Source organism: Idiotropiscis lumnitzeri, chromosome 1, assembly GCF_059441095.1.
Source record: "Idiotropiscis lumnitzeri isolate Australia: NSW breed Sydney's pygmy pipehorse chromosome 1, RoL_Ilum_1.0, whole genome shotgun sequence".
Lineage (NCBI taxonomy): Eukaryota > Metazoa > Chordata > Actinopteri > Syngnathiformes > Syngnathidae > Idiotropiscis > Idiotropiscis lumnitzeri.
Window position 1 is genome coordinate 1,370,566 of NC_142391.1, and position 25,200 is coordinate 1,395,765.

General features: G+C 44.2%; 1 protein-coding gene across 13 annotated transcripts in view; it reads right to left on the bottom strand.

The window, feature by feature from the left end:
• Nucleotides 1-25,200, bottom strand: part of fgfr3 (fibroblast growth factor receptor 3) — a 45,214-nt gene that overhangs the window by 7,293 nt on the left and 12,721 nt on the right. For 2 of the 13 annotated variants that reach the window (XM_088309684.1, XM_088309660.1), the window contains exons 3-10: nucleotides 21,868-22,134; nucleotides 19,793-19,858; nucleotides 16,084-16,182; nucleotides 13,454-13,623; nucleotides 8,208-8,331; nucleotides 7,084-7,274; nucleotides 2,253-2,397; nucleotides 755-930 (exon numbers count right to left, since the gene is read on the bottom strand). In XM_088309684.1, coding sequence (XP_088165810.1) covers nucleotides 755-930; nucleotides 2,253-2,397; nucleotides 7,084-7,274; nucleotides 8,208-8,331; nucleotides 13,454-13,623; nucleotides 16,084-16,182; nucleotides 19,793-19,858; nucleotides 21,868-22,134 — 1,238 coding nt within the window. Of the gene's footprint in view, nucleotides 1-754; nucleotides 931-2,252; nucleotides 2,398-3,353; nucleotides 3,499-7,083; nucleotides 7,275-8,207; nucleotides 8,332-13,453; nucleotides 13,624-16,083; nucleotides 16,183-19,792; nucleotides 19,859-21,867; nucleotides 22,135-25,200 lie in introns of all 13 variants that reach the window. The other 11 variants (XM_088309723.1, XM_088309700.1, XM_088309676.1 and 8 more) reach the window with 10 other exon arrangements.

Genomic DNA, 25,200 nt, shown 5'->3' on the forward strand with positions numbered 1-25,200 from the left:
TAAAATCAACTTTTTTTGTGCTTTTTCTTGAGCTTTGGGCAAGACTTTTTCAAAGGATGACGATGAAGAAACAAAGAAAATGCATTCCAAGCAGAAAAGACTTTTTCTTCAGCTAACTAACTACCAATTTCTTGGCTGACTAACTCACAAGTGACAAGCAAAGTTAGCAACTGCGACCAACGGATTCCTGAGCCGCTTTGTAGTGAGCGACAAATTGATGGAGTGACTCACTCACTAAATGACTTCTAAAAGCGAACAAGTGGACCAACTTCACCGAGCGCCCGACTGACTAAATCCACAAACTGACTGACTGAGTCACGACATAGCTGACGAACCGCTTAACTCCGAGTCGACGACCGACTCGATGAGTAAGCGGCTCACCGACTCGCTAACAGGCCGACTGGCAAACTGACTCACGGAGAACTTGACTAAGTGAGCGAGTGACTGAGCATGCGGCCGATCGATCCGACTGAACAACTTTGGCCGACGGGGTCGATGGCCGAGCTAACCGAACGGCCGACTAACCGACTCTCCGGTCGAGCGAGTGACCGGCGAACTCACGGGCGAACGAACCGACTAACCGAGCGACGACCCGACCATTTCGCTGACTAAGAAACAAAATGAAAAAAAATAAAATAAAAAAAAGAATCAAACGCGATTTGTCGGGCTCAATTTGACCTGACTGTCAGTCTGGCGTTTTTTGTTTTTTTTTGGCTCGGGCGGGGTTGCGAATCTCGTATCTACTTTCTGTTACCTGTCTCTTGAGCGGGAACTTGGAGAGTTTCTGCACGGGCGGCTCGGGCAGCGTCTTCTGCGCGCTCATGCGCATGCGGCACAGGACCACGATGACCACGGCCAGGATGAAGAGCACGCAGCCCGTCACGTAGATCAGGATGTCGGCGTAGTAGTCCTCCTTCTCCGGGCTCACTGCTTCCGTGGCGATCGCGTCAAAATGACAAAAATTTGAATTTTTTTTTGCAATTCCAACGTTCGGCTCACACTTTTGAAAATTCTCTCATTTAAGAAAGAAGAAGCGAAGCACGTTGTTGTGTGTTTGCTCAAATCGCCCCGCAGCAGCTCATTGCAACTTTGTCTCCAGGGAGCCAATCAGCAAAACAGGCAACACAACAACATCCTCCCAATAAATCCAAAAGAAAGAAATGAAGCTTGCCGATGTCAAAATAAGAATCGAAAGACTTTGTTTTGGGAGCTGTGCGTTGTTCCATTCAAGAAGCAAATTTTCAAAAGAACTCAGCTCACTGGTCTTGGGAAGCGTTGACACTCGCTTGAGGATTTTAGGAAAATGCCAAAAACGCCAAAGGGACGAGCGAGCCACTTGGAGCCATTTCCAAACGTTTCCGGGTCACTTTTTTTTTGCATCGCTTTCATTTGAAAACATCGAAAAGAAAGAGCCTTTGGATCACAGTCGAGGCTTTTTCACGCCACTTTTCATCACGTGGAAGAACTTTTCTTCCATTTGAAGAACCGGGGATGAAATTGAATAACTTTTCTCCAATTTCAGACTCTTCGTAAAGCCATTTTGTTCAAATTGAAGACTTTTTCTGAAAATTTCCGATCACATTTAAGAGCCTCCGTCTTTTTCAACGCCGCTCGGATTCAATTGCTAAATGCTAATTGCTAACCGCAAACAACCAAACCTTTTTTTGTTTGAGACTGTTCAGACGCTGTTGCGTGCTTTACCCTGTTAGCCTCCGACGCTAGCGCTAACGCCGCTCGTGTGAACGGAACCGATAAAAAGGGCTCCGAAAAACATCGGCGGTTATTGTTATTGCAAACGAGCCACTGAGAACTGGAATGGGCTAACTCCGTCTTTTTAAAGTCCGAAGAGGACGAGAGAAAAGGCTCCGTCTCTCAGACCAATGTAGCAAAGCGTAATTGCGTATTCTGGCTTTGTGGTGGCGCTATTTTGCACATTTCTTTTTGCGCAACGTTTTGGTTGTGCTGTATTTTGGGTGTAATTCGACTACAGACCACTAGATGGCGGCAAACTATTTAGTTTGACGCTTAATTTGAAAGGAGACAAAAGAAAGCAGAACCTATTAAAGCCCGATGTGGTTCTTGCTAAAGATGATCGAATGTCAAATCTTTAATCCTGATTTTTAGGCCAACAGAAGAATTGGATGTCCGGTCGATTCGTTTCGAGTTCTCAGGGGGGACTCGAATGAACAACACAGACAGTCGCGGTCCAGCAGCAGAGCGAGTTGGAGCGGCGGCGGCGGCGGCGGCCGTACCTGGAAGCACCGTGAGCCAAGCAGTGTGGTGAGTAAAGCCGATAGAATTCCCCGCCAGGCAAGTGTACTCGCCCGCGTCCTCGAAAGACACGTTGGACACCAGGAGCACCTCCAGCTCGTTGTCCGTGGTGTTAATGCCCGCCGCCTGAGGGAAGGAGGAAGGAAGGAAGGAAGGAAGGAAGGAAGGAAGGACCACTGTTAAGAGACCACCAAACACCTTGAAACATAACAAAGCAAAACGCCAAACGACACGCAAGAAGACACCCAAGCGGAACCGTCACCAACATGACAACACAATGAAAAAAAAAAAAAACGGCAATTTGAAGCTAATTTGCAGATTTTTATTTTTATTTTTGATTTCTTTTTTATTATTATTTATATTTATCATTTGATATTTAAGGATTAAATTCTTTCTTTCTTTTTCACATCACGTTTGCCCAACTTCAGGATTTTTAAGACCATCACATCCGATTCAAGATTTTTTTTCAGACTTTAAGTTGACCGATTGAAAATTTTTGACGGTACCGTTGATCAAATTGAAGACTTTTTACATCAAAAAAGGAGTTTTTTGGGAGGCCACTTTTTAGTTGAACTTGTCAACTTGAGATGACTCAATAAGTTTTCAAGTTGATCCGTTCAAAAATGGAATCAAATTGAAGACTTTCGACGTTAAATTCAAGAATATGACAATTGCGTAAGTAATGGTCTCTTTTTTTTTTTTGGGCTACTCAGAGCCAATTTTTTAAGTCAACTTTGACACTTTTTAAGGCTACTTGGATCAAATCAAACGTATTCAATCCAATTCAAGACTTTTCAAATTTTGGCCACTTTCAGATCAAATTGGAAGCGATTTGAAGGCCACTTTGATGCAACTGAAGATGTTTCTTTTTCCAGCGCGGCGCTGGATTTCGTGGAATCCAGGACCACAAAAGCCGAACCCGATGGCTCGCTTTAGCGTGGATGAAAGTGAACGAAAATACGACTGCTCACCCAGCACAAGCCGGCGACGGCAGCAGACGAAACCACGGCGAGCGCCCCAAGAGAGAGAAAAAAAAAAAAGCGGGAGACACACAGATGCTCTCGAAAGATTTTGGCTGTTACCTGCTCGCTGTATTTTGAGCCAGAAGGCGTTTTGCGACCTGCCTACAAAGTTTGTGGCGCGGCACCAGTACTTGCCGGCGTCTCGCTCTGTCACGTTGGACAGTTTGAGCGAGTGGCGAGCCTCGGCGCGCCAGCTCACTACGCTCTGCAAACAATGGAACACATTCAAATACACACGGCGCCGCATGCAAAGCCAATGCCGGCGACGGCGCTCGCCGTCACGTGCAAAATGAGCATTTCAAAGAAATCTGTTGGACAGTGGCCGGTCACTTCATTAGGTACACCTGCACAAGATCTTCGCTGTGGAAAAATGATCACACATTTTTTAGACCAATTTGGCCATGTTTGAATATTTTCTAAGGCAACAGTCATAGAATTCAAGACTGCAACTTTGTTTTGGGCCACTTTGATCAAATGTAACACTTTTCCAGCTGGCCCACTTGACTCAGATTTAAGAACAATTTGATCAAATGTAAGAATTTTAAAACATTTTAAGGCAATTTAGAAACAACCAAAAATCCAATTTAAGACCCTGAGGCCAGTTTTTTAAAATGTATTTATTTATTTATTTGTGTCATGATTTATTTATTTAATGATTTATTCATCTAATGATTTATTTATTTATTTCATGATTTATTATCAATTGTTAGACTTTGGTGGCCAAATTAAGACATTGAAAGACCATTTTGAATTTTTATGGTCAGATTTGTCACTTTTTTTCGGGCCACTTTGGGGCAAATGTAAGACTTTTAACAACGTTTACAAAGCCGCCCTAATCTAATTTCAAACTTGTATGAATAATATCATTTCATTTCAAACGCAATTTTTTTTTTTTTTTTACACTTTGAAAAAAAAAAGATATATTGCTAATTAATAATGTCCTATTTGAGCTGGGTATGATGTTGCAGGTGTACCTAAATGTTGTGGTTAATCACACGCTCACAGAAGAATAAAACAAACGTGGGCATTGCAACATCAAAGTCATTACAATAAGTAACAAAAATTCAAAAAAAAAATAAAAACTCCCGCGTGGAGACATGAATCTCAATCATCTTAACATGTGAGGTGTGCGTTTTATTCTGCGCTTGTTACGAATACAAATACGAAGGAGTGTTTTGCAGACGCTTTTTTTTTTCCAGCCTTGAAAGGAGGCTTCATGAAGCCTCCGCCTCGTCCCCTTTTCACCCTCCGCCCACTTAACTACACGCTACACGCCACACACGCGACATGATGGCTCAATGAATGAACACACACACACACACAACTGGGTAAATACTCTTTCAATTACGCGGCGGTCCAAAATAGAGCGTGGAGTCGCGGTTTGGGCTGACAGGCTTGCCTGCCTCCTTTCTCCTCCTCGCCATCTTTTTGTCGCTCGGTATCGCCATACGACGGCTGCAGTTTTTTTTTTTTTTTTTGCCCCGCCAAAATCTTCCTACCGCCATCTTACTTTTGACCTAATTGAAACGATTCTCAAGTTTTAAACGACCATATCGTGACTAAACCGAATTGAAGTGAAGATAACGTAACGCAGCCGAAGCTAATTTAACGCGACGTTAGCGAGCGAAACCTAAATTAGCGTCACCTAGCTTCCTGCCTCGATAACGTCGCAGGAATTCACGTCACTAAAGAGGATGTAACACAATCCAAAATGGAACCTAAACTAACTAACGGAACCAATGGAATTGAACGTAAATTGACGAAAAATGCCTGAACCTGACCGGACCAAAACTTCACCAAAAGTTGCAATATTCTGAAAATCCCAAAATAAGCGTGTTCTGTCCGGCACGAAATTTGGTCAATGAGTAAACACACAAAAAAAGTCGGAAGGAGTCAAGCATGAAAAGGCAAAAGGGTTGAAAGACGCCATTTTTGCTCGCTTAAGTCCTCCCAAAAAAATAAAATATTCGGTCCTTGGAGCTCGTCTAACTTAGCAACGTGAAACTTAGGTCGCAACGTCCATCGTGAGAAGAACCACAAAAACTCACAAGAAGCCAGAGTCCACCATTTTGGTTTGAAGCAACCCTTTGGCACACTTTTCCATCCTGCAAAATTCCACAAAAACATGCCGCCCCCAAAGCCTGCTTCAAATTTGGTCCGTGACAAAAACACGAAAACCAAAAGTGGCTTTCAAGCATCCATTTTGGATCAGTGATGCAAGAAAAAAAAAAGCGATTTGGCCATTGAAGCAAGTTTGACTTGGCAACATGAAGCATGTTTATCAGGACTAGACCCACAAAAAAAAAAAAAAAATTCTCCAGAAACCCCGCCTGAAAAGAAACAGTAATTCGGCCGTTTGGGTTTGAAGCGGGAGGACGGCGCACAAATGAGCCTTTAGTCAATTCATGTTTTCCGAGCAACACAATATTCACGTTTGCCGTACAAAAAAACGTGCATTTCTTTTTCCCCGAGTTGGTTCATGAGCACACTGAGATGAAAGAAACGTAAATCTTTGGAAAAACAAAGTCCTCTCTGCTTGTTTTTGCTCTCCTCTGTCACACTTTGGTCTGTGCTGACTCTGCCCTTCCTCGCTCCGCTCATTTTTTCCAAGGCTTTTTTTTGGGGGGGGGTTGCCACCTCCTCCTCCTCGTCCTGCTGCTGCTGCTGCAGCCGAAAAAAAAAAAAAAAAAAAAAACATGCGACGCAGGACATCTGACGGCAGTGGCGGTTAGCAGGGGCCGCCTCTCCGCCTGCGCTGCCGCCACCGCAGCAGTTAACTTAGTCTAAACCAGATGTTTGTTTAATTCCCTCGCTCACTCGGCGGCCACCTTGAAAAAAAAAAAATGGCGGAGGCGGAACGAGAAAATGTGGGAGTCTTTGTAAAAAAAAAAAAAAACCACCACGACCCCCGCCACAACGGTTTTAGGGTGTTGTCCTCTGTGACTATTCTCGGCAAAAGCTTGAAAAAGTCCAAGCGGCCACCACTTCAACACAAACAAGACTGGACTGACGGGAGCTGCGTCACATTGACACTGAGCAGATTTTTTATTTGGGTTTTTTTACCCGCAAGAGCCAGTTTGACTCAGCCACGTGAAATTTTGGCGCCGTATTCATCAAAAAAAAAAAAAAAAAAGCCTCAACAAGCTGGAACTGAAATGACTAGACGGTTATTTTGCTTTGAAGCGTTTTGTCTCAATAGCATCCTGGATAATTCCACAAAAAAAAAAAAAAAAAATTCAGAAGCCAGTTTTTGATGACGTGAAATTTTGGAGGCATGTCCGTCATTAGCGTGCGTACAAAAACGTCTGAAGCACACTGTACAAAGTGAACCCCCAAAAAAAGAAAAAAAAAAAAAGCCGTCACAGCAGGAGACTACAAAAAAAAAACACTAAAACCAATATTTTGGTTTGAAGCAGCCGCTTTGCCTCGTTTGCAAACTGTAGAGTTAATTTGAGAAAAATGTCAGTTTGTGTTGACAACATGAAATTTGGTGGGAACGTCTATTATGAAAAGACCCACAAAAAAGTCTCAAGCTGTGAGAAAAGACAAAAAAGGAAATCTGCCATTCTGCCTTCAAAGCTCTCTACAGAATTTGAAAGAAATAAAAATCAATGCTTAGCAACATGAAATTTGGTGGGCATGTTCATTGTTAGTAGACCCACAAAAAAAAATGTCAAAGTCTAATCTGTTTATCATTCGCGATCTTATCAGTGAACGAGACGTCAGTGAAGTTTGCCGAGTTGAGGAGGAGGCAACATGAAGCGCCTCGACGGGCTGAGCGCTCGCTCACCTTGAGGATTTTGACGTAGGGGCCGCCGTCGGAGTCGAATCGGCTGCCGTTGACCTCGATGTGCTTGAGCCACTGGATGTGCGGCTGGGCGTCGCTGTAGACTTTGCAGTGGAACTCCACGTTGCTGCCGACCACCACCGACTGGTTGGCCGGCAGGCCCGCTTGCAGGATGGGCCTGTGCGGGGAGCGCTCTAAACGGAGCGCCGCAGTTGAGCCGTTAGCCGCTTGCGACAATCGCTCCTCAAATATCCTCCGCAAGAGTTTCAAGCAAGACAACAGGACTCTTTTTTTTTCTTCTTTTTTTCAAATGGACTATTTGTGGTCAAATATTTTGGTATTTTTCCCCGAAAATAGATTTTTTTTCCCGTCCGTTATTAAAAATCGTTTTCGTCAAATATGTTGACGTTTTGTTTTTTATCTAATATTTATTTTCTGATTTAATCTAATCATAGTTTTGGGGTTTTTTTTGCATCTGTAATCAATTTGTAATTGTTTTGCTTGTTGAAAAAACAAAATAGTGTCAATTTATTCCTCGCCCAATTATTTTTATTCCAAATATTTTTGTCAAATAACACATTCAAAACACTTTTTTCTTTTTCCTTATTTTTTTTTAACTTTTTGTCGAATGTTATATATTTAAATTTTTTTTCATCAAATATTTGAGCATTTTTTCATTCACACTTTTTTTGTCAATTTTTTACAATTTTGTTTAATATTGATGCCCTTTCTATCCAATATTTTCTTATGTTTTAAATTTTTTTTGGAGGGGTGTCAAATATTTAAGAGATTTTTTTGCTTTTTTTTTTAGGTTTGTATTTTTTTGTATACTTCTTATTTTTGGCCTGTTGAGGCCAGTTGGACTTTTGTTTTCTTTTTAATTCAATATTATGTTTGCCTCATTTTTTTAAAAGTTATTTCTCAAATATTTTATTTTGTCTTGCGTATTTTCCATCGAATATTTATAATAATCATACAGCATTGTTTCTATTTTTATTATTATTCGCCTATTTCTAATCAAATATTTTTTATTTTGGAGTGGGGGGGGCGTCAAATGTTTATGCATTCCTACCCGGATATATTTCAACATATTTGAGCCGTCTGTTTATGTAGCGGCGACGACGTACCGAGCACATCCAGCTGGTAGGTGTGCGTGATGGTGCCGTACATGTTGTGCACCACGCACGTGTAGTTGCCGCGATCCGACGGCACGGCGCTCTCCATCACCAAACTCCACTGCTGGTGCCGCAGCTACGCAAAGAAAGAAGAAACCAAGAATCGTCGTTAAGGACATTTAACATTTGTGGACATTTTTGAATGACAACACAAAGTTATTTATTTTTAATCGAACACCTTTTGCATTTTGAGATATTTTCCGGACATGCGTGTGTGTGTGTGTGTGTGCGCGCGTGTGCGTCTTTTCCATCGGCATGAATCAGGCCACACGCGTGTGCAAAATGGCGTGCGAAGCAAAGTCGAGCGTGGCTTCATGTGGGCTTGAAGAACGTCTTGCGGCTCGTCCAATCTCTCGGGTTGTTTTTCTTAGCGAGGCTTGCCTGGCTGGGCTGCGTCAGCTAGCGCGCGCGGCTAACGCAAAGCACGTGTCGCACCGAGCCCGCCAAAACAGCCCCCGGAGGTGCACGAGAGGTCAAGTTGACAGCGAGAGGTCAGCGACGCTGACGTTGTCCCTTTCACCTGCGCAATACCCGCTTGGGGGTGTGCAGACTTTTGCTGCTCAAGGACCAACTTTGAGTTGTAAAAATCGACATACATCTCAATCAGTTTTATTAATATGACTATAATTGATTTAGGCAGCTATTTAGATTATTTTACGCGTTTTTTTTAAATAATCAATATTTATGATTACATAATAATAATAAACAATTAAAAATATTTACTCAATACCTTGGCATTTTATGAAAACAAATATAATATTTTGATCTCTTTAGAATGGATTTAATTTGAATTAAGCAAATGAGCATGATCGTAATAAAACATGTAAAATTGTTCATGAGAATATTTTGTACGTCATGTACTGTAACTAATTTTAGTAATACAGTAATTATATTTAACACTCAATAATGAAATATTTCACCAACCAATTATTTAATAATTAAAAAAAAAACTAAGTAAAAAACATTCATATAATTTTTTTAAAGGTTGCTTCATTTAGCTTCATTTATCTTCAAGTATTCCATTCAAACATTTATTTGACCAATATTTTTTATTAGTATTTTTTTTTGCGGCACATCGCATCATTTTATTACTAGGACAAAAAAAAAAAAAAAGATAAACAATTTGAGAAATATCGCAGCACAAAGTTGCTAAGCGTCGTCGTCGTCCCTTGGTGCTCTCTTGGATGGCCGTGTGGAAAATGCGGCTAAATATTATTAAGCCTGCGTGTGCTGAGCAGAGCAGTAGCGCGCCCCCAAAGAGGGAAAAAAAAAAAAAAAAAAAGCCGGCTGGCTGGCTCCACCCCGTCCTGGCCGCGCTACGACCCAACAAGAAGAAAAACAACATCAGCGAGCGGGCGGAAAGGTGCTGAATTTACCGCCGCAGGACCACCGAGAACAAGACAGCATGCCATGCTACATACTGCACACCCCCTCTTTGCCTCAAGCACTCCGGGGAAAAAAAAAAAAAAAAGCTTTCATGGCAGAATTGACACACCCGCTAATAAAGGTTATATTTTTCCAAATTTTTAAACTACACAGACCCACTTTAATATCACAAGTGTGTTGGCGCACCCCCACCTCCAATACACACACACACACACACACCCCCACGCCAAAAAGTCCACATTTCCCAACTGAACGCAACCCTAACACCTGAAGAGGAAGAAAAAAAAATATTAACGACGCACCCCCTTCAACATCCCACTAGTCGGTGCACCCCTTCTTCCTTAAATTCAATTTGAACTTGAATGTCATCTTCATTAAATTGAACTTATTTTTTTCTAATCGAAAATCTATTTTGCTCCAAATAAACGACCCAAATTGAAATGAATGTTAAAGAGAAGTCAATGGAGCGTCAAGTTTTTTGTGATATCGGCAGCGTTCGTTGGACGCCCCCCAACGCGGACGCAATCCCTTTTTGGCGACGACGAAACGCTTGTATGGCCTCATTCTTTGGAGACGAGCTTGCTTCAATTGGACACGGCCGTCACTTGGCGAATGATGTTGTCACTTCAATACAAGAGCGGTTCACCCCTGAGACCCGGCGGGGGGTGCGAGGGTGCGAGGGGTCGTGATCCTGTCACTGCAGAGGTCATCGCGGGGGTCTGTCATCACGCGTTGTGCCTTTCTAGCCCTCAATCAGCCGATGACGTCTTACTTTGCCCGTGTCGCCGCAGCGTGCGAAAGGACGACGCATGCGGCCAATATAAAATATTGCTTTGGCGCCATCTTGGAGACAAATAACCAACTAGCTCACTAGCCAGCTAGCTAGCTGACTAACTACCAGTAGAGGAGAGATGGATCATTTTCAGAGACGTCATTTTTTTTCACTTTTGCTTATCTGTGATGCGCATTTGGCGTCGGGGGGGGGTGCGCCTCGGTTAACCAAAAACATTTTTTGGGTTGGTAGGATCAGAAGTGGCATGGCAGTGGTGTAGCCTCTTGCAAACGGTCTTATTTTTCTGGAATTCTTTTCGTCATTGTTGATCAGCGTGAAAGGGGGTTGAAGTTAATCGGCAAAATTCTTGCCGAGGAATCGGAGGCTGTGAAGTTCTTCCTGTCAAAAGCCGTCACTCTTCTGTATGGAAGAACTCAGAATGAGGTTTGGGTTCGTGTTAAACAAAAGCCAGCAAATTTCAATCTGCTTTTCAACTCGTATTTCTTCTTCTTTTTTCACGCCAAAAGACAAAAAGATACTTTTGCTGTTTTTTTTTTTTTCTTCTCATTGTTGTTCTGTGTGGAAAAACACGGAATTGCAAAATTACCGGACGTCCAATCGGAGGCCTCCCTTTCACACATCCCGACTTTGTCTCATGTCACCCTCCTGCGTGAAAGGTACCGAGCACAAATGACGCGGCTGCCGATTGGTGCTTCTGTAGCCGTCGTCGTGGCGACAAAGTTAACACCCACTTCTCTATTTTAGACATGGCACCGGATGTTCGGATGGCACAACAGGCAGATGAAACTCGAGGCCATCTTTTTCGTTTAGCGCTCTGCCCTGAAAGCGGCACCAAGACGATCCCCAAATTGGTTTCTAACAGAGTTGCGTGAAAGGGGATACATGGGGGTGCGAACACCGAATCTAATCAAAGTCGAAAAAATTGATCTGACTGCCACAAACGCACCGACGTCTGGTTTGGCTGCGGCGGTGTGAAAGGTAGAAGCCCCCTCGGACGACTGCCCCCCCCTGCGTTGTGCTAACACACAAAGCCCCCGCTAATGAGCCCCCATTAGCTAAAGTATAAACTCAGCTAAGACGCTAAGTGGCGCGCTAAACGTAGCATTTCCACGTTGAGGCGGCGACGGCTCAGTTGCAAAAACAACTTTCATTTGGGACGCAGATGAAATCCAAGCGCTACCCGTGGGATTAGCTTGACGCTAACGCAGGGACGCAAACTTTTTAGCTCGGTGGCTGAAGGGCCGGCGACAGGTGCGAGTGGGCGGACGGGAGGGGGGGTCTGATTTGGACAACTGCTGGCGGCCCGCTGGGAGCAGATGTTGGAGATCTCCGTAAACTGTTAATAGCGACGGGATCTCCTTACGTTAACTCTTGAAAGGACAACGCCAACACTTTTCCCACCACTTCAACCGCATTCACCGCTTTGCCCCCAAAGAAGCAAAACGACATTTTGTCCACACGACAATCATGAGCGCACCCACAAAAAAGATGAAGACGCCAAAATTGAAAAGAAAGAGGAAGTCGGCCATTTTGGTTTGGAGCGGCCATTTGGACATTTTTCAGAGGTCCATCCAATTCATCGATCCACATTTTTTTGAGGGGTAAAATGCGCCGTGTCTATCCTGACTAGACCCACCAAAAAAAAAAAAAAATACACAGGAGGTCATTTTAATCTCAATTTCCGGGTCCCTCAGTCGGCGAAAACAAATTCACATGAAATTTGGTCGGCATCCCGCGATTGGCTGGCGACCAGTTCAGGGTCTACCCCGCCGACGGCCCGACGTCGGCCGGGTTGGAAGTCGAGCACGCCCGCGACGCCCGTGAGGAGGAGCGGCTCACGTCATTTGAGGTCAAAGCAGAATTTTTGGGGTTTTGTTTTCCATTCGTCTTGCGCGTGAATTAATTGAAGCGAAAAGTCCAATTTGTGGCGTTTGTCCCTCACGCCAGTCGGTTCCCACACGATGACAAAAGCGAGGCAAGCAGCTGCTCGCGGCGCTGCTGCCTCGCTGTCAACGCCGCGCTTTCGGGCCCGCGTTCAAATATCCCAGCAGCACTCCGGTTTCAGCACCGCATTATTTATTTTGGTGGTCCCCGGCGAGGGAGTCCGAGGGGGGTCCGGAATTCTACGGAGGGCGTGCGGCCCGGCGGGGCGATCCTGACCTTTATTCGCCGTGAGAAGACGAGCGGGATCACTTTCTCCGCTTTTAGACACTCCCACATGAAGCGGGACGCGGCGGGACGCGGCGGCGGGGATTCAAATGTTTGTTGGCCACCAAGTGAGCCGTTAACCGGCAAACTGAGAGAGGAACAAGAAAAACGTTTGCAATAATGTCTTTTATTTTGATTTTCATTCCTTTTTCTATTTAGTTTCAGGCACTTCTGTTCAGTTACGCTCTCGAAAATAATGAGCCAGGTGACGCTTTTTCTCGGCTTCTAATAATCAAGTCGTGTATCGGACGTAAAATTAGCACTACCAGCGCAAGTTTTGGGTAAAGTGGAGTTGAACTTTTTTTTTTTTGGTATTTTCATAGACGGGTGGAGGTCGAAAATGGCGTTTGCGCCGTTGTGGGAGTGAACACAACGGACTTACTTTGCGTCCAATTTAAGTGGACGAAGCCGAAATGGATCGCTCGAGTCCACGTAAGCGCACAAAGTGCCTTCTTAAGAACAGCAAGCTGACCCCCACTTGCGGAATTATTTCGACGACATCCCGAGGGGTCGACGCATGCTGACATCCACCACATATATTGGATCAACGGAGCAGACAATCAGAACTTTGCCGACGACCGCTGAGCTGGATGACTCGCACGCAAGTTGTGTGTTTTTTTTTTTTTGCCAAATTCGACAATTATTATGAACCAGATGGCAAAGTGACCCGTTAATTATTTGCGTTCCTCTCATGAGGCCTCGGTGATGATCAGTAACCCGCACGACGCTCGATGACGCGGAAGGTTGAGCAAAAGCAACAACGGCGGTCGAGGCCATTAATCGTCAGCGTAAACCAAGTTGCCAAGCTGACCTTGATGCCGCCCATGCGCTGCTCCCCCTTGAACTCTTTGCCGTTCTTGAGCCAGTGGATGGTGGGCGTGGGGTTGCCCGACGCCGCGCAGCGGAACTTGACCGTGTTGGCCGCCGGAACCGCCAGGAGCTTCTTCTCCATCCGGTCCGGCCTGATCCAGTACGGAGCTTCTGGGCACCAAAAAAATAAATAAATTAATGTTGGTGATACAAAGTTTGGGATATTATTAGATTCAAGTTTTTTTTTTTCTCCTTTCAACAAAAATATTTATTTATCATCATATTTTATTTGATAAAAATGTCAGTATATATTTTTTTTTCTTTTTACAAAAAAAAGACATTCATTTTCTTTTTTGGCAAAAAGAAGACGTTTTGTTTAAATACAACTTTTGGGAGGGAGAGAAAATGTAAAATTTTAAAAGATTAAAGTTTATTAAAAGTATATTTTGTCAACAAAAGTGTTAGACTTTAGGATTTTTAAGATTGAAGTCCACATTGTAGCACTTCCAATGGTTATAAAAAGTCTACACACCCCTAATTCCAGTGTCAGGTTGGTGTGGATAAAAATTAAAAATGAGACTTCCACCAATATTGTGTCTGGGCTGTAATAATAATAATAATAATATTAATAATAATAAATTACTTACTTGTCCGCTGCCTCCAATTGAATTCAACGTTACATTAATGGTGTGAAAACTTTTGGCATGATTTATCTCGGTCTCCTTTTTTTTTTTAATTGCCATTTGAACAGGGGGGGGTGTAGACTTTTAATATCCACTGTGTGCACTTCAAACAAAATTTGAAAAAGAAATCCACCAAGTGCAGACACAAACATGCAGGCCAGTCATCCATTGCCTTCAAATTGAACGTCTTCATGTGACTTTTAGGAGGCAAACACAGAGTTCCCGACAATAAAGGACACGGCTTCTCTCTTGAACGCACGTTGACGATGCAAAACACTTGCGGAAGACGGCGGACGGCCCCGACGCTTTCTTTTGCCACGTCCAACAATCCCGCCATTCACAACACTGCCAAGGTGATTTATTGACTTGTTCTCACACTCCAGCGCACAAACATGACAGTGATGCCCCCCCCCCCTCCAGTGCCCCCTCCCTTCCAGAGCATGTGCGTGCGTGCGTGTGCGCGACTCGCTGCTCAACTCAACAAAAGCCAAAGAGGTGGTTGATCGCTCATCAAATGTCTCTTTTACTTTTGTATAAGCGGCAGAAGGACTGAGAGGAGCTCATTAGCATCTCAATGTGTGTGTGTGTGCGCGTGTGTTGGAACTAATCGTGAGCGTCCAGCAGCAGGCCGTGGGCGAGTTTCTTCTTCACTTTCTTTATGTGGATGCAGAAAAGGTGCAGCAGGACACACCTGTCTTTCTCAGTCAGACAATGTGAACACGCCGTTAAAAACATTTAAAAAAAAAAGAATAAAAGAGAAAGAAACAGCGTGAACAAAAATAAAAAGCAGTCTGGTTGAGTTGGCCGCAGGACGGTTTGCAATTTTGCAAAGTCATCATTCTGCGCCAGTCAATCAACAGACGGCGAGATTCGGAAGGGCGGCAAAAAGGTTCGAGACCTTTTTTTTTCCTAAAAATTAAAAATATGTCAATACATAAATAAAAAATATACGACATTAAATAAAGATCATGATGTGAAAAGTACTAATATTAGGATAATAAGTAGAAAAATAGGCTGATGTGAAGTCTTCTTTTCTTTTCAGAGAAAAAGCCAAAGTATTATAAGAGAAAGATGCATTCATATTTGCAAATTAAAGTTGGATTCTTTTAAAAAAAGATTTTGAATTAAAAAAAAAATAAGAGTAGAGTTTAAATGAGTTTTTTTTCCAATGAAAAATGGCAAGTTAGAGTTGGATTTTTTTAATTAAAATTTACATACTTAAAAAAAAAGCAAAAATAAATCCGATATATATATATGTATAAAGCAGGATTCAAGTTTCTTAATTTTTCTTTATTTTTAGAGAAAAAAGTTCAAATATTTTGAGAATAATGTACTTATTCTGAAAATTTGTCATGCGTCGAAATTAAAGAAAAGAAGTCAGAATCTCTGCTTTTTTTTTTTTTTTTAAGAGTAAACCCTTCTGGAAAAAGATTATAGAAACGTTGGAATATTAAGAGTAACATTTTTTCAGAGATGATTTGAAAAGGTCTGAATTTTACGAGAATAAAGATTTTTTGTTTTTGGGAATGAAATCTGAATATTATAAAATAGGAGAAGCAGAATATTGTATCTATGTCTCTGTCAAGAATAAAAAAAAAAAATCTAAATAATGCAAAATTTAAGCCTTTAAAAAGTATTCGAATCACGAGAATAAACATCGATATATTTTCAAGGAAAAAAGCCGTCTGTCCTCCGCTCTGTCAATTTTTGGAGGAAATTGTGGTGTCATCAGAATGGTGTGTGTGTGCGTGCGCACGTGAAATTGGTGGCCGCTCTCCCCCAGCTGGCGAAAAGCAACACTTGAGTTACACCTTAAAAGGGAATTAGCTGCTGGATTTGATTATTTCCTTCTCGTGTCGGCTGAGGCAGCGAGGAGACGCCGACGCCGCGCCGCACCGCACTCTGCTTTCTTGGCGTCCTCGTCAACCACACACACACACACACACACTTTTTATAGCCTCCTGATGTGTGGTCCCGCTCTTCTGCTTGCAAACGTCTGCTGTGAGCCATCGTCGTGTTTTCGACCCAGAACGACGCAATCCAGCCTCTGTCGCCCTCCCCAAAAAAAACACACAAGCTCATTTGTTGTTATTCTTCAAGCATCGTATTCCAAAGCCATGAAACGTTTGACTTACAAACGCCGACAAAACTTCACATGGTAAGTTTGAGGATTTGGAATTGGAAATATGGCGAAGCCGACAGCCCAACAAACGAGAAGATGAGCCCCAAAAAAAAAAAAAAAGGAACAAAGATTGAGACAAATGGAACAAGATGAAGACGCAAATTGTAGAAGAATAAAAACGTCGACAAAGCGCGTCGCTGCGGCAAGACGAAAACCGTAGGAGAAAAAAAGTGGAAACAAACTCGGGATGCTCCATTTTCTTTTTTTTTACAAAATTAAAATAAAAATGTAGACATATTTTAGAAATGGAAAAATATTCATGCAAATCAAATGTATTCCATCTTTAAAAAAAAGGTGCAAGTTTGAGTTTCCTCATGGAAAGAAACTTTGAAATTTTCAAATTTTCAACTCAAGTATACGCACGATAATATCAGACATTTGAAAAACGTTATATATCGTTCATTTTTTTTTCTTTTTACGTAAACGAGGTTTCCGACTTACAGACGTTGCATTAACGCGAAAACACCCCCCAAAAAAATAAAAAGACCTCGTTTTTCGCAGGACAGCGACGAGAAAATGTATCAAATAATCGTTTTTTTTATTTACGATGGCGCCAATTTTGAGTGAAATTGAATTTCGATGAATTGTACATCCCTAAAACAAACAAAGTGAGCCAAAGTTGAGCAGATGAAGAAGACGAGAACACTGAAAAAGACCAACGGCAGAAAACGGAAAACTTTGAATACGGACGGAAAGGACGACTTTTCCATTCGGTTGCAAGGCCGACTGTTTGGAAATGACCTCAAGCTCGTTGCGTGTTTTTGTGTCACGTGAGCCACACGTGGCAAAACAACTTCACGTCCTTCCCGTATTTTCAGCGTACTTTGGGTATATTTTTAGCCGCCTCCTCGGGTCGTCGCCTCCGGGCCGGCTAACAGGTGGACGTGACGAGGGGCCGCAACTCGGATGCCGCATACCGCCGCGGGTTATCAGCGGGGGGGGGGGGGTGCGCTGAACGCCGCCCCCACACGGAGGAAATACCATCCCGCCAATTAGACATGGGATGAAGTTTCAGTGTCGGCAGCACAGGACAGAGTGACGTTCAAATATCAGCTGCTCATCTGCTACTGGCTGCAGGGTGGGGGGCTGTGGGGGGTGCACTCGCACTGTGGAAGAAAGGGGGTGCGATGCTACAGTTTGGGAAATTTTGCAAGTGAGAGGGGTGCACTACTTCAAAGGTTTGGGGAATTATGGATGTTTGCAGGGTAGAGGGGGTGCGCCTACTTGAAAGTTTTGGGAGGTGCACCAACTTTGTCCGAATATTGAAGGGAATGCGTGGTATAAAAAAATGGGGGAAGGTATAGTGTTATATTTTTAGGGTGAGTGCAGGAGAAGGGAGGTGTGCCAATTCCGTGAGGTTGATGGAAGTTGGTGCATGGCTCAGATGGTTCGGGAAAATGTGACCATATTTTTAGGAGGGGGGCGGGGGGGGGGTGCCAAGTTAAACAGCTCTGAAACTCAAGTTAGAATATTAAAGAGGGTGTGTGGCTTGACAGGTTTGGGAAATGATGACATTTTTTTGGAGGATATGTTCAGAGGAGATGAGGTGTGCCAACTATTTTGGAAGGTTGAAGTGGGTGCATGACTTAACAAATAGGAGTTATGACTCGATATTTTTAGGGAGTGTGCAGGGGAGAAGGGGTACGCCAACTCCGTGAAGATGTTGGAAGGAGGTACAAGGCTTGGGCAATTTGTGCTTTTATTGAAGGGTGTGTGTGAGGCACAGGGGGTGCGCCAATATGAAAGGTTTTTCAGGTGCGTCAAGGTGTGTCATGATATTGGTGTGTGGCTTCTAAAAAGTTTGGGAAATGAAATTTGACATTTTTCTGGAGGATGTCTAAGGGGGGTGAGGAGGTGCGCCAACTCTGTCAGGATATTCAATTGGATTTGTGACTTGTGATTATGAGGATGCATATCGGAAGGGGTGCGTTTGATCACGCGCAAAACGTCGGTGTTGAGTCAAAAGAGAAACTTCCCAGGGTGATTAAAGCTAACAGCAATTAGCGCGAAGCGTGCGGGTCGCCACGGCAGGCGGCGGTTCACTGGTCAGGCGGTCACGTGGTCAAAGGGGGTGCGACGGAGGATAATTGCCTAATTGTGTCATTTTGCCCTCGCCGACGCCTGCGACGCACACACACGCGCACACAGCGGCCGATCAGAGCGGCGATTAAGCCCTTTGAAGATGCGCAGTAGAAGCATGGCGGCCGGCAGGCGGGTTAGCGTAGCGTAGCGTAGCGTAGCATGAGCTGGCGAGCGAGTGGCTTTCTGCTTGGCTGCCAGCGTAAACAAGAGACGGGGACACGCCACAGATTAGCCTCTCTTCACATTCCGACGCACACACATCACACCCGCGCACACACAAAAACACACAACAACATTTGCAAACACACAAAGCATAAACACGCACACCACATCCGTTTGGTGCGACATTTCGACTCAAAGTGCGTTTGCGCGTTTCCGTTTGGTGCGCTAAACACCTTCGCCTAAACGTCGCTAAACGTCGTTCCTCCGTCCCAATCTTGCCATTTTTTTTTTTTTCGACGGCGCCAATTTTGGCAACAAAGCCTTCTTTTCGTTTGATGCGCATTAAACGTCAAAGCACCGGACGCATTCTGACGGAGAAAAACAAAAACACTTTTTCAACTCCCACAATCGCTAGTCCCCATTTTTCACGGATTTCAAATTTGACGATCACGCCGACCGGCATCAATCGAGCAACTATCCCGATCAATTCGTTTCGCGTCTCGTCTCCGTCTCGGGCCAGTCGTCAAATATTTCCCGTGGCCTCGTCTCCATCTTTTCCCCATCACGTGTTCGGGTCTCCTTCCCATGGGACCAATTAGCGCCGGCTTAGCGCACATGAAGTTGGCGCTTTTCGGGGCTAATCCTCGCAGTCCCGGCCCGGGCGGGACCTGCCGAGTCATGAGGTGGATTTAGCGGCTGGGAGGAAGACTGTTTTGTCACACGGAGGACGCCGCATTCCGTGTGGACACTCGAGGTGGCTTTCGGCTGCTCATATAAGAGCGGCGCATGCTCGTATGAGACGGATTGAGGAGCTGCCAATCAGCGTTCCCGACACGTTGGAAGCGAGTCCCGGGGAGACACGACGCACTCTTTCAACGTCACGACAGAAGTTACAACGCCGATTCAATTCTTCATGACGACGTGACGGCGACGACAAATAATTCCAATTTGAAATGGAGAAAAAAAGGCATTTTGAACGATTTAAGAATAATTCCCGATGAACGCGATCATCGATGAGTTCGAGATACGATGCAATCCGATTCACAGCGAAGGGATATCATTCGGGGTCGTTACAATTCAATGGATTGCGATGAGGACTCGTTATTAATTATGACGATGATGAAATTTTATGAAACATGATTCAGCCGATTATAAATATGAAGAGTCATCCAAAATACGTCAAAACACGACGAATAAAATGAAAAGAGAATAAGAGAAAATATGAATTCACCATTGCCATTACCTCCATCTTCGGGATCTTCGTCGTAATCTTCATCATCGCCGGACGACAGAGAATCTAAAAGAAAAAAATATCCATAGATATATTTTTTTCCTCAATTGAGATTTACAACGCGGAAAGAGTACGAAAATGTCAGACGTCGGTCTTATCCACGTAGGCAAAAAAAAAAAAAAACTGGCGGAGAGCGAATGGCAAACGTAAAGCCACATAAGATCTCAGCATAATTTTTTTTCAGGGCTCCCATGGGGGGGGGGGGGGGGGCATATATACGTTTGTGTAGCGAACAAGGCCTCCACTTAGCGCCGACTGGACGCCGTCTAGGTGCTAAAGCTGATACACGTACGCCACATATTTGACACCTTGCTCAAATATTTGAAGCGAAACACAACAGCGTGTGTGTTCTGCGAGCTGTTTGGAGGGCTGCGTGCGCACGTGCGTGTGTGCGTGTGGAGGGGGGGGGGGGTGCAGGAAATGAAACGGCCTGCACACGCGTCACAAAGTCCCACTTGACTTGTTGCTGAAAGGCGGACAAGAGAGTGCGAAAACGACTCCCAAAAGATGAACAGTCGTGACCTTCTCTGCTCGCTTGATTTTTTTTTTTACGATTGAAAGAAACTTTTCGAAAATGTAGGGGGGGAAAAAAAATAAAGGGACGCCCGAAAAATCTGAGGAATTTCTCCATTTTGGTTTAAAGCGCTAAATTGGGCTTGGCATCATCAAAAGTCAGTTTGACTGAAATTTGGTCGGAATGTCGATCTCAAGTAGACCCCCCAAAAAAAAGTCATGAAGTTGAAAAAGCAGACAAAATTTTTTCTTAAAGCGAAACTTTTGGCTTGCGGGTGGTTCTTGTTTGACATTTTTGAAAAAAAAAAAAAATCTGCCACAAAAGCCAATTTGAGCGAGCAACAATGTGAGCAAACGCACGAAATTGAACACAAAAAGTTGATTGTTGCTATTTTGATTTGGAGCACAAAGTTTGAGTTTGCAGTTCCCGGTAGAATTAAAAAAAAAAAATCAAACTCCAAATTTGATATAAATTTGGTAAGCATGAGTGGACCCACAAAAAACTTTAGCTGAGAAACAAGAAGAACTATTGGAAACGTTGCCTTGCAGGGATTCATTTGGACATTTTGAACAAAATTCCGCCCCAAAAGACGGTCGGACTTGTCGACCCACAAAAAAAGTGGTTATTTTGGCTTCCATCTTGGACTGAACTCGAAAATTGCCACAAAATTCAAAGTTCATGAACAAGCAGAGTCATCCCAGAAATGTCGTACAACTGCGACTTTGATTTGTTGAAACCAAAGTAGAAGTCATCCATCCGTGATCATCATGACGCAAAAAAAATAAAAAATTCTTTCCCGGCTTGCTGCCAGTGTGCGCGTCTCTCATTTCTTGCCACGCCATCTGTTGGCAATGATGAAATGTTTCCAGCTAATTGCTTTCTAATGACTTGTCAATAAGCGCCTCAGCTGGTGTGCAAAACTTGTCCGACATTTAATCACACGCATGCGCCTTCACCTTCTGTTTTTGAGACAAGACAAAAAAAAGGGGACGACTCACAAGAGATGCCGTTCGACTTCAGACTTGGACACTAAAACAGAACTTGTTTTGCGCAACAAAACTGTTAAAAAAAAAAATCCTTCAGTGTTTTCAAAGAAAAATCTGTCTTGGGATCTCCCAAAATAAAAAGCCGGGTCCGCATTCCACAACAACAGGTGGCGCTCTAAACCAGCTGGCCGATGTTAGCCAATCGGACGCCTGGAGAGAGCCAACAAATGAAAATAACATGACGGTAAAGTCGCCTCACTGCAAGTTGATGGGCCCGCTAGTTTTTATTTTCTTTCGCTTTGCCATTTTATGATTTGGGATCAAACGTCAAGTGACTGTTAGCTGCCTAGACGGGTCGCGGTAGAAATCAGTCACCCGCCACTCTGGCAGAAGGATTGATCCGAAATGATATTGATACCTGGATGGGAGCAATTTGTGAAAAAGGCACAAGAGAAGCCAAATCATCCAAACGGCTTTGCCGCCCAGACGGGTGGCGGGAAGGAACCAGTCCATACCTGTCACCCTGATGGTGTAGTTGCTGAGCAGCTTGTTATTGCGGGCCAGTCGGCAGGCGTACACGCCCGAGTCCTCGTAAGACACGTTGACGATGCGCAGCATCCTCGGGCCGGGCCGCATCCGGTCGCCAGGCAACAGCACCCCGCCGTCCTTGTACCAAACGGCGGGCCGGGCCGAGTCCTCCTCGGGGTCACATGACATTTCCAGGGAGTCCCCCACGCCCAGGACAAAGTCCTCCAGGAAGGCCGACTCGCTGGACACGGCGTCTGCGCAAACCCGAAAATAGAAAATAAGACATCTTGAAGCGTTTCTACTTTTGGGACTTTTTCATTCCTATAATTTGTAATATTATAATATGTAATATTATTAGAAAGTTCATTATTTTTTTTTATAAACAAAGTGGAGTTAAGAATAATTATGAAAAACTGCTATTTTTCTTTTTTTCTATTTAACCTAATTGATAAGTTTTGAATAATGAATAAATAACTAAATAAAAAAACTCCTTTTTATCTTGAGATATTTGATCGAAATGTAATTCGAATGACATCAGTTGCTGTGATATTTTTCTTTTTGTGACTTTTGATTGGCTGAGAGGAATCACATGGCGGCATTCGAGTCATCCAATGAGGTTCCCACATTCCTCGACTCAAACCGCAAAACAGTTACAAAAAAAAACCCTCCAAAAATTGCGCCCGGGTAAGAAATGCAAAAGCGTCATTCAAGGTGACCGTTGCGCAATGTTTGCATGAGGTAAGCAGAGAGCCGGAGAAAAATCAACACGCCACGTCCACCCTTTTAAATCAGACCTCTCCGCTCGCTTCCACGCCGTTGCCGTGGTAACCATTCACGGGAACACCGTGAAAGTACAACACACACCCCCACACACACACCAGCTGGAAGCGACAATGAGAAGAGTGTTTGCACGCACACACATCAGGACCCTGGGAAAGGGCGAAGGAGGCGTGTGATAGATGACGGCCTGACACACCCACCCGTGACCCGACTAGAAAGGCGGACGCGCTGCTGCAACCTGGCGCAATGGCAGGCCGACGCGCGGTAAACGCGAAGTGAAACACAGACGAGAAAGCTCCCAAAGTTGATGTCGGTGCAATTCATTTGGGCTAAATTGTTCTTCTGCCTAGACGGGCTGTGGGAGGAATATAAAATAAGTAAAGCTAACGCGGCAAATTTGTGTCAGTTTGGTTGTGTTTTCATTCACTGGACAGCTTTCACATGTTGATAAACAAATAAGGAGGCTTTGATGGGCTGAATCGATGGGTTGTGGTAAAAAAAAAAATCTGTACATTTTGGAAGCAGATGTTTTTATTGGCTGAACTGCTTTCATATGCTGACACGAACTTTTCGGGCCACACGCCACCAGACTTTGTCATGAATATGAATACATTGAATATTGACACCTAGATGGGTTGCGTTAAAAATCCCAAATCAAGCAGCATTAGCAGGTAACGATGCTTAGACGGGTGGTGGGCTTCATTCCATCATTGTGAGTAAGTGGGAATTTTCAACAGCAGGTTGACGTGCTTGATTTAAGAGGAACTCTATCAAGACAAATCCCACAAAAAAAAGAGAATGCTGCCTAGTGGGGTTGTGGTACAAATGTATAGTGGGCGTGGCAAATTGGTCTGAGGGAGCGTGTCGCATGCGCGCTTAAAGGGCAAGACTTGGTCAGGGAAATTCTTTTCAAAATTGCAAAGCCTAGAAGGGCTGCGATAGAAGTAGAAAGTTGCTAAAGTTAGCAGGTCTCCACTCACAGAAATTGTCCCCGTAAACGTACAACCACAGACATCTACAAGAAATCCCGCCTAGACAGGCAGCGGTAGTAATGGAAAAAATAAAGCTCAATTAGCTTCTCCATCATTGCAAATGGCGCCTTGTCAACTGCTTTCAGTCTTTTCGAGGACAACGGCGTTTGGAAACGGCTTTTGAAATCACGATGCTTAGACGGGCTGCGGTGAAAATCGAAATTCAGCAAAATTTCAAAGTATGCCGTTGGATGTAACCTTTGGAGCGCTCCGAGGTGACGCGCTAGCTCGCGTTCACCGAGACTCCTGGTGCTACAAAATGACTTTTTTGTTTGTTTTTTTTTTTTGAGTCCAAACAAAACGGCCCATTGAGGAAAAGGAAAACACGGCAGGCGCCGGTGTTGCGCGCGGCAGCAGAATGAATAAATGGCTCACTGACTCGCGTATTAGCGCTGACCTCTGCAAAGGCAAATGAGAACATATGTCTTGAAATGTCTTCAACACGCAGGCGAGCGGAGGGGGGGGGGGAGGGGTCACGTTACGGAGTCGCCGTCATCATTGCCGGGCCTCGACACTCGACAATATTCGCAAAGTTTTTGGCTTTGGATTCAAAGCCTCACACAAGGAAAATCGGATTTGGACGTGGAGCTTTGCAGCTTGTTCAATCTGTTTAGTGACACCAACACTTTTGTGCTCAATGGCCGCAGGACTCAAACGCAAACTCTTCGAAATTTACCGCTGCCCACCAGGTGGTCCTAATTTGGTCGTGATGTCACTCAAGTTGAGTGAAACGGATTCCTTGACTTTTTAGATTCTTCACTTTGATGTCAAATGACGAATCTGACGTGGCAGTTGAAGCCGTTCCACTCCGGTCCTGAGGGTGGCGCTAACGCATTTCACAGATTTTGTATTGCGTGGGTGTCGCTAGCCCCTTTCAGACTGGCAAGCAAAGGCAACTTTTTTGGTGTTAGCATCCGACAACTGTCTGAACTTTATGGAAATATCTAATTGCGGGAAGCCGCATCAGCTGGGTGAAAGGTGCAATCGCAAAAAGATGAATGAAAAGCTTTACTTTCCCCGTCGCTCTCAGCTTCTGTTTGAAGAACACTTTTTCACAAGTGTGTGTGTGTAAGATGGTCAGTGTGTAAATCAAGAGGCCAGCATGGCCCCGCCCCTCCTCTCCGTACGGTAACAATAATATAGGCCCTCTCATTGAGCCGGGCCGGCGTGCGCTCGCAGACGCCATGTCCTCTGCGCGTGAAGAGGTTTATTTATCCTCGGCAAACCCGCAAGGAGGGCGGACGGACGGCGCCGGAGGAAGAAAGAAACTCTTTATGTGGGCGAAGTCGCGCTCACCGAGGGCCGCAAGCGAGGGAGCCGGAAGGACGGGAAGCACTTTGGAAAATGAACCCCATGAAGCCAGTTGGACTTTGCAACATGTCATTAAGGAGGTTTGTCTTTCGTATTTTGGAACGAAGCGGACATTTTAAGTTTAGGCTGGTTTGTAATTTCCAGTTGTCCAAAATGGCCGAGTCGTGGGCCTCTGACTTACAAAAATTAAGTCATCCG